The following is a 10000-nucleotide window of genomic DNA, read 5'->3' on the forward strand; positions in this document are numbered from 1 at the left end:
GCATTACACACACACACACCGCAGCATTACACACACACACACACACCGCAGCATTACACACACACACACACACCGCAGCATTACACACACACACACCGCAGCATTACACACACACACACACACACACACACCGCAGCATTACACACAAACACACACCGCAGCATTACACACACACCGCAGCATTACACACACACACACACCGCAGCATTACACACACACACACACACACACACACACACCGCAGCATTACACACACACACACACACACACACCGCAGCATTACACACACACACACCGCAGCATTACACACACACACACACACACCGCAGCATTACACACACACACACACCGCAGCATTACACACACACACACCGCAGCATTACACACACACACACACCGCAGCATTACACACACACACACACACACACCGCAGCATTACACACACACACACACACACACCGCAGCATTACACACACACACACACACACACACACACACACACACCGCAGCATTACACACACACACACACACCGCAGCATTACAAACACACACACCGCAGCATTACACACACACACACACACCGCAGCATTACACACACACACACAGCATTACACACACACACACACCGCAGCATTACACACACACACACAGCATTACACACGCACGCACACACGCAGGCACACCGCAGCATTACACACACACACACACACCGCAGTATTACACACACACACACACACCGCAGCATTACACACACACACACACACACACACACCGCAGCATTACACACACACACACACACCGCAGCATTACAAACACACACACCGCAGCATTACACACACACACACACCTACACACACACACACAGCATTACACACGCACGCACACACGCAGGCACGCACGCATGCATGCACGCACGCACATAAACACACACACACGCACGCACACATGTAAACACACACACACACGTAAACACACACACACACACACAGACCTGTTTGCGGGCCACCTCCTTGCTGATGAGGAAGGCCATCTGCTCCTGGTCCCTGTGTGAGTAGTATGTGCGGCAGCAGGAGGGGGAGGCCGTCTCGGCCCGCGCGCCCAGACTCCTGGTAGTAGCTCGCCAGGGACTTCGCCAGGTTCCAGTGGGCCACGAACCTGCACACACACACACACACATTATACACACACACACATACATTACACACACACACATTACACCCACACACATTATACATTACATACATTACACACACACATATTATACACACACACACACACACATACATTACATACATTACACACACACACACACATTACACCCACACATTACACCCACACACACATTACACCCCCACACACACACACATTACATACATTACACACACACATTACACCCACACACACACACACACATTACACCCACACACACATTCCACACACACACACACATACACACACACACATGCACACATTATACACACATCCATACATTACATACATTACACACACACATTACACCCACACACACACATTACACCCACACACACACACACACACATTCCACACACACACACACACACATTACACACACACACATGCACACATTATACACACATCCATACATTACATACATTACACACACACATTACACCCACACACACACATTACACCCACACACACACACACATTACACACACACACACACACACATACATACATTACACACACGTATTATACCCACACATATTACACACACACATACATTACACACACACACACACACACACACACACAGACACACACACACAGAGGTGTCTCACCTGACATTTGCTTTGTCCACGCCCATCCCAAAGCTGATGGTCGCCACGATAACAGGAACCTTTCCCTCCGTCCAGTCAGTCTGAGCCTGGAGCCGGTCAGCTGACTTCAGCCCTGCAGGACATGGGAGAGAGAGAGAGAGGGAGGGAGAGAGAGAGAGAGGGAGAGAGAGAGAGAGAGAGAGAGGGCGGGAGAGAGAGAGAGGGAGAGAGAGAGGGAAGGAGAGAGAGAGAGGGAGAGAGAAAGAGAGAAAAAGAAGGAGAGAAAATTATGAAATAACATAACTTTAAAAAGAAAAATCTGCCTGCCTCTATGGGAATTTAGCACAGGGGTTCATATACGTATGCCTCCTGTATTTTAAAGAAGAACATTTATTTATTTACAATACATTATTCATTCACAAAGAAAATTGGTGTCTTTAAAGGTTGGATTTTTCCACATTTGTTTTATTAAGGCATTAAGATCCATTTGTAAAAGATTAGTCTTTATTCCTCTTCTTAGCCAACTACAGCACACAGGGTTCACATACCTTTTCTTGCCACTGTACAAACATGATAGATTGCTGAACTGCTTTAATCTGGTCAATTATTAGAAAAAAATATTTCTAATGTAACTTGACTTGTAAAGTGGAATCAAATAAAATATATAGTAAATATCAGGTGAGCCACCTCTGTGTGTGTGTGTGTGTGTGTGTGTGTGTGTGTTTGGGAGTCCGCCGTTATCACACACACCCTGTGTGTGTGTGTATATATATGTGTGTGTGTGTGTGTGTGTATATATATATGTGTGTGTGTGTTACCTGCATGGTAGGGTTTGGCCTGGACTCCAAGTTTGGTGAGTTTATGGGCCACTTCTTCACAGCCATCTCTGGTTCTGCAGTACACAATCCCACAACCCTACACACACACACACACACACACACACACACACACACACACACACACGTCCGTGCAAACACACACACATACACACACGCGCGCGTACACACACACACACACACACACGTGCAAACACACACACGCATACACACACACACGTCCGTGCAAACACACACACACACACGCGCGTACACACACACACACACGTGCAAACACACACACGCATACACACACACACATCCGTGCAAACACACATGCGTACACACACACACACAGAAATAGAGACAATTAAACAAACACACAGGTGCAATGATATATTAATTAACCTATGCAAACACACACACGCACACACACACACGCTGTGCTGACCTGGGCTCCCTCCTCCACCTTGAGTGCGTCCTGGGCGAACTTGGCGAGGTGTGCGTAGGGGTCGGGGAGGATCTCGCGGAAGATGACGTCGTAGTGGAGGTTGGCGCGGAACACGGGTGTGGAGAACTGCTTGGGGTCGTTCAGGCGCAGCGAGTGGGCGATGTCCTCCCGTACCCGCTGGGGGGCAGTAGCGGTCAGCGCCAGGCACGGAACGGTGGGCAGCAGGCGCTCACGCACCTCCCTGGGGGAGACAGGGCAAGTTTTATATTACACACACACACACACACACACGCACGCACGCACGCACGCACCTCCCTGGGGGAGACAGGGGGAGTTTCATATCTCACACACACACTCACACACACACACTCACACACACACACACACACAAGCGCTTGCGCACCCCTGGGGTAGACAGGGTGAGTTTGGACTGTGTGTGTTGTTTTATATCACACACACACACGGACCCCAACCCGTCACACTTTTTCAGGACAGAAACACACAAATAGTGCTGGGCGGTATGACCAAAAATGTTTATCACGGTATTTTTCAAAATTCTTGCGGTTTCACGGTATATGACGGTATTTTTCATGCATAATCAGATGTTCACAGCATTTTCTACAGGTTGAGAGAGGAATTGCTGCAGTATATTGACTAAGGATGGTCTATTTTACTGTCATGATGTAGAATAACTCCACACTAGTGGTAATGCAGTTTTGCATGGCCCCAGAAAATGATGCTGTTTACAAAGAACCACTCATGATTCTAATGAAGAATCTAATCAGAATGCAAAGACAATTGCTGTCAAAATACAGAACTTTTACTGTGCAAATTTCACAAACATCTTGTATAAAACCAATACAAAAAGTAGTGCAAGGAGAACCTAAGGAGAAATTAAGCCTTAAGGGTCATAGCCTACTTCAGGGGAAAAACTTAAGGTGTTTTGTGTTTACCCTCACTATGCCTCGCATTGGCATCATGTGTGCGTGTGAAAAAGTCCCGTCTGAAACACTGTCGCACGGCGCAGCGTTCCAAACGTTGTGTAATCAAATACACCGGTATGGCGGTATATTAAAAATTCATATCATAACGAAAATATACACCGGTATACGGTGTGAACTGGTATACCGCCCAGCACTACACACAAACACACTCACTCCTACCCCAGGTACAGGTTGTCTGGGCAGAAACACACACACACACACACACGCACATGCACACACACGTATACGCACACGCACACGCACACACACGCACACCCCAGGCTCAGGTAGTCGGGGCGGAAGTCGTGTCTTCACTGAGAGACACAGACACACAGACACACACACACACACACACACACACACACACCCCAGGCGCAGGTAGTCCGGGCGGAAGTCGTGTCCCCACTGAGAGACGCAGTGAGCTTCGTCGACGGCCAGCCGGGCCACCAGGCCGCGTGTACTGAGCGCGCTCAGACAGGGCTGGAAGGCGGGCGAGGACACCATCTCGGGCGTGATGTAGAGCAGGCGCAGCGACGGACGCTCAGACTCCAGGTCCGACAGGATCGCACGCCGCTCCGACGCCGCCAGCTTGGAGTTGATGGAGCATGCTGGGATATTCAGCGCCCGCAGGTGCTCAACCTGATCCTGGGGGGGGGTAGAGAGAGAGAGAGAGAGAGAGAGAATGAGGGGAGAGAGAGGAGAGAGAGAGAGAATGAGGGGAGAGAGGGGGGCAAACAGAGAGAGAGAGAAAGAGAATGAGGGGAGAGAGAGAGAATGAGGGGAGAGGGAGAGGAGAGAGGGGAGGCAGTGAGAAGGGGCAAACAGAGAGAGAGAGAGAGAGAGATAGGGAGAAATAAGGAGCATCGTCAGGCATCGCCGCCCCTACACACATACACGGCAATCCAGACTCTTTGTCTGAACGTGCAGAGCAGGGGTGTCCCACTCTGTGTTCTAGAATGCAGACAAAGAACAGGTTCTCATCCGCCAGACATGCCAGGCTTTGGTCAACTGATTTGATCTGATTAAGCTGAAGACAGGGGAGTCCAACCCAAACACTGCGTGACTGAGACAGTGGACACACAGGGACAGGAGAACAGGACAGACAGATGGACCCATGCACAGGGGTGTAGACAGAAGGACAGACAGACACACACACACACATACACAGGCAGGCAGACATGCGTACACGCACATGTACACACACACACTAGGCAGATAGACATGCGTACACGTACACACACACACACAGGCAGACAGACAGCAAGACAAGACAGACAGGCAGTGAGACAGCTCTCTGATTTGAGAGAAGCAGCATCCTTTGACTACATGTAATCATAATTCCTTTTCTTCACTGCGCTCTATATTCATGGGTGGTGTGTGAGGTGGCGGTGTCATTCAGAGGGAGGGTGGAGAGGGCCGATGACGTTACGTGCTTTACCTGGATGAGGGCGATCAGAGGGGAGATGACCAGTGTGATGCCCTCTGACATGACCGCGGGAAGCTGGTAACACAGAGACTTCCCCGCGCCCGTCGGCATGCAGACGAACACGTCTCTATCACCTTCACGGCAAAAAGAAAATGAGCGGAGTCAGTTAGCCCACGGGACGTGTCACCGGTCACAACACAACTATGGCGACCAAATAGCTATGGTCTCCACTAAGAGGGTTGTTTATGTTTGAAACTGTGTTCGTATTTTGACAACACAATACGGTTCCAGTTAAAGCAATACAATTAGCTAGCTACTGACAGCTAAACTCTAGCTGATCTGGCTAATTATACAAATTGGCTAGCTTGCCAGTGCTGCACTGATTAACCTGGCTAGTAGCAGTTAGCTCTGTAGCTACCTTTGTTCATGCAGAGGCACTGCTGTATTAAGTTTAGATCTGTTCAAAATGGACTATATATCCTTTCAGAACAAACTTGCCTCTGATAACGGCTTTGACAACATCTTCTTGCTGCTTTGAGCGGAACTTCTCGAAGCCGAAATGGGTTTTGAGTGCCCGCTGAAGCGCAGTCATAACTCAGAACTCTTTGGGCTAACTTTCAGTTCAACACTGCTACATTCACTTGCTACAAATCTGCAGTGTGTGCGATCGTCGCACAGTGATGACATCATAAGCGAACACAGACCTATTTTTGGACCACATCCGACCAAACAAGACAGGTGCATCCTCTGTATCACCAAATGTATACATTTTGTACCCCCATTCAGTGAATTATGAATTTGATTCTAAATGTACTGACGTGATCATTCAATGTTATTAATAAATATTTATTAACAGGGTTCTAGTTTATGATAAGCCTTAGTCGAAGTGGATGTTTAAGATTCAAGATTCAAAAAGCTTTATTGTCCAACACGTTGCCATGATAGAAATTGTTCTTTGATTGAAGGCAATGTCCTAATTATGTGTGTGTGATGTTTGTGTCAGATGGTGGCTATGTGTGTGTGTATTGCCTTGGGTATAAAGGTTTTTGTGTAGTGACGTTTTGGCCTGATGGTACAGTAGCAGCTCCAAACATCGGTGGAGGGGGTGGGATGGGTCCTGGAGAATGGAATGTGATTTCCTTTCCACTGCCTGAGTGTCCAGATCTGACAGCTGTTTCTGTGGGATGCTGATGATCGTGCTGATGTCCGCCTGCTTGATTATCCAGCCAGCTTTCCCTTGCATCTGTTTGTTATGAAGCTGTACCAAGATGCAATGTTGAAGGAGATGACAGATTCTATCAGTGTCTGATATACGGTTGATAAAATGTCCTGTCTGACGTCAAATCCTTTGAGCTTCCTCAGGAGACACATGCGTTGTTGTGCTTTCTTATACTAATAATGTTATTTTATTCTCAGTAATTATATATATACATATTAGAATAATCATATTTATTCACTTTTATTAAAATGCATAAATTAAATGTGTTTAATTTCATTAATCTGTTTTATCAATCTGTTTTAAATAACAGGGTACTATTACCATTGGTGACCGTAATAAATAATGATATGAAATGTACTAATGAAACACAAACGCATTGCTGTATTTGATTGGTGACAGTAATAAATAATGATATGAAATGTACTAATGAAACACAAACGCATTGCTGTATTTGATTGATCTATCTTTAATGGTTTCTCTTGTATTCCCATAAAGTGCATTGTTACTGCAGGATTAGGATGACCAGCACACAAGCCAACAGTACAGGACAGGGAGAGCAATACACGTCTGAGTAGGAAAAGAACTGGCCTCTCTCTCACACACACACACACTCACACACACACACACACTCACACACACACACACACACACACACACCCACTCACACATACACATACACACTCACACATACACACACTCACACACACACACACACACACCCACTCACACATACACATACACACACTCACACATACACACACTCACACACATAGAGAGGCTCTAAAGACAGATTAACAGACAGACAGGGTAGAGTCAGCTGGGACTGTGTAGATTACTACTTAAGTAATGATGCGTTGGGGTCTGTACAGCGATGACCTGTTCGTTATCTAGCAGGGCTGTCTGCAGGTATAGGATACATTGGTAGTGTGTCTGTACAGCGATGACCTCTGTTTGTTATCTAGCAGGGCTGTCTACAGGTATAGGATACATTGGTAGTGTTTCTTTACAGCGATGATCTGTTCGTTATCTAGCAGGGTGGTCTACAGGTATAAGATACATTGGTAGTGTGTCTGTACAGCGATGACCTCCGTACAGTACGTGTTTGGAACTAAGCATGGCTGTCTACAGATTTCTGATGCGTTGGTAGTGTGTCTTTACAGCGATGATCTCCGTACGTGATTGGAACTAAGCGGGGCTGTCTCTGTGGTGATTGGAACTAAGCGGGGCTGTCTCCGTGGTGACTGGAACTAAGCGGGGCTGTCTCCGTGGTGACTGGAACTAAGCAATTAGCAACTTTTAAGTAACTAAGCGGTCTACAGGCTTACGATGCTCAAAGTACAGATGTTACAGTTGGAAAGAGGTCCAATGACACGACTGCCGTTTTGACCCGAGAAGAAGGGGTTATCTCTGTGTGTGTGTGTGTGTGTGTGTGTTGCTCATCTAAACCTGTGTTAGAGTTAATGAGCCTTTTCATGTCCTCCAAGTCAATGTGTTAAGTGTTCTTACAGTGCTCTTTAATACATTTACACCTGACAGACTCTCCTCCGTAACATTGACTAACTTAGCTTTCCATTTTTCCATTTTAATGCATGTTACTTCAACTGTTAATGATTTATTCTTTTTTTTGGTATTATTTCACGTTAGCAGCATATTGGATGTCGGTATTTTATCATAGTCAAAGGACCCCTGATTTGATTTCTCCTTTCGCATTAAACACTCCGACTGACTGTATTAAGTGCTAAGGTGAGATGTTTATCTGTAGGCGGTAGTGACATTTCACACAGAGAGCATACATCTAACCCGCCTCAGAGAGAGGGATCATGGGAGATGTAGTGTTATAGAGGATCATGGGGAATTGAGTGTTATTGAGTGAGATAGTATTAGTACTACAGATCATCTCAGGTCCATATAAACTAGATTCATTCATCTAACCCGCCTCAGAGAGCGGGATCATGGGAGATGTAGTGTTATAGAGGATCATAGGGAATTGATTGTTCAGATAGCATTAGTACTACAAATCATCTCAGGTCCATATAAACTAGATTCATTCATATAACCCGCCTCAGAGAGAGGGATCATGGGAGATGTAGTGTTATATAGGATCATGTGGAATTGAGTGTTATTGAGTGAGATAGTATTAGTACTACAGATCAGCTCAGGTCCATATGAACTAGATTCATTCTATGGCCAGTTGTCACCCCACTATGGGTCTATACATTATGTTTATGCTGTGTGTGTGTTGAACTGTGCTCCCTTAACGTTACACACACCCTCCCTCCGAACGACTCCAGACCCCCCACCCCTGTACACACACACACACACACACACACACACACACACACACACACACACACACCCCATCTCAGCCCCAGAGGCACAAGCCGGGGCAGAGGCAGGTGCTGCGTTGCCCGGGCGACCGTATGACCAGGTCCTTGATGATCTCGGTGGTGCCGAACAGCGGGTACAGCTTCTCGTGGAAGCTCTGGTTGTAGGTGTAGATGTGGGCGCGTGCGTTGGCGTCGTAGAAGCTCAGCTGCCCGGCCTCGGTGTCCAGCATGACGCCCACGCGGCGCGGGATCAGGCTGCCGGGCAGCGCGGTGTAGGGGACGGTCAGCGCCTTCAGCTCCGTGCCACGCTCCAGGCGCAGGGTCAGGTAGCCCGTGTGTGTGTTCAGGGACTTGAAGCCCTTACGCAGGGCAGACTCCTTGGCCACGCCCAGACGCCAGTCCATCTCACCCACCTGGACACACACACACATTTATGCATTATACATATTACACACACACACACATTTATACATTATACATATTACATACACACACACACACACACATTTATACATTATACATATCACACACATTTATGCATTATACATATTACACACACACACACACACACACACACATTTATACATATTACACACACACACACACACACACACATTTATACATTATACATACAGAGAGGAGGAGGAGATGAGAGAAGAGAAGAGAAGAGAAGAGAAGAGAGGAGAAGAGAAGAGAAGAGAAGAGAAGAGGAGAGAGGAGAAGAGAGGAGAGGAGAAGAGAAGAGAAGAGAAGAGAAGAGAAGAGAGGAGAAGAGAAGAGAAGAGAAGAGAAGAGAAGAGAGGAGAAGAGAGGAGAAGAGAAGAGAAGAGAAGAGAAGAGGAGAGAGGAGAAGAGGAGGAGGAGAAGAGAAGAGAAGAGAAGAGAAGAGAGGAGGAGAAGAGAAGAGAAGAGAGGAGAAGAGAAGAGAAGAGAAGAGAAGAGAGGAGGAGAGAAGATGAGCTAAAGAGAAGAAAAGAGAG

General features: G+C 46.9%; 3 protein-coding genes across 4 annotated transcripts in view; all 3 read right to left on the reverse strand.

Moving 5' to 3' along the window:
* Positions 1-6192, reverse strand: part of recql5 (RecQ helicase-like 5) — a 24619-nt gene extending 18427 nt beyond the window's left edge. Inside the window, exons 1-7 of the mRNA XM_042083126.1 lie at positions 5973-6192; positions 5487-5608; positions 4416-4693; positions 3066-3306; positions 2618-2714; positions 1821-1932; positions 992-1155 (exon numbers count right to left, since the gene is read on the reverse strand). Coding sequence (XP_041939060.1) covers positions 992-1155; positions 1821-1932; positions 2618-2714; positions 3066-3306; positions 4416-4693; positions 5487-5608; positions 5973-6066 — 1108 coding nt within the window. The 5' untranslated portion in view covers positions 6067-6192. The remainder of the gene's footprint in view (positions 1-991; positions 1156-1820; positions 1933-2617; positions 2715-3065; positions 3307-4415; positions 4694-5486; positions 5609-5972) is intronic.
* LOC121700216 overlaps positions 1-10000 on the reverse strand; it is a 1725899-nt gene that overhangs the window by 1406946 nt on the left and 308953 nt on the right.
* The window catches only part of si:ch211-120g10.1 (butyrophilin subfamily 1 member A1), a 12450-nt gene continuing 9589 nt past the window's right edge, over positions 7140-10000 (reverse strand). For both annotated transcript variants that reach the window (XM_042083117.1, XM_042083116.1), the window contains exon 11: positions 7140-9433. In XM_042083117.1, coding sequence (XP_041939051.1) covers positions 9056-9433 — 378 coding nt within the window. In that variant the 3' untranslated portion in view covers positions 7140-9055. The remainder of the gene's footprint in view (positions 9434-10000) is intronic.

The sequence above is a fragment of the Alosa sapidissima genome, chromosome 24, assembly GCF_018492685.1.
Source record: "Alosa sapidissima isolate fAloSap1 chromosome 24, fAloSap1.pri, whole genome shotgun sequence".
Taxonomy (NCBI): domain Eukaryota; kingdom Metazoa; phylum Chordata; class Actinopteri; order Clupeiformes; family Clupeidae; genus Alosa; species Alosa sapidissima.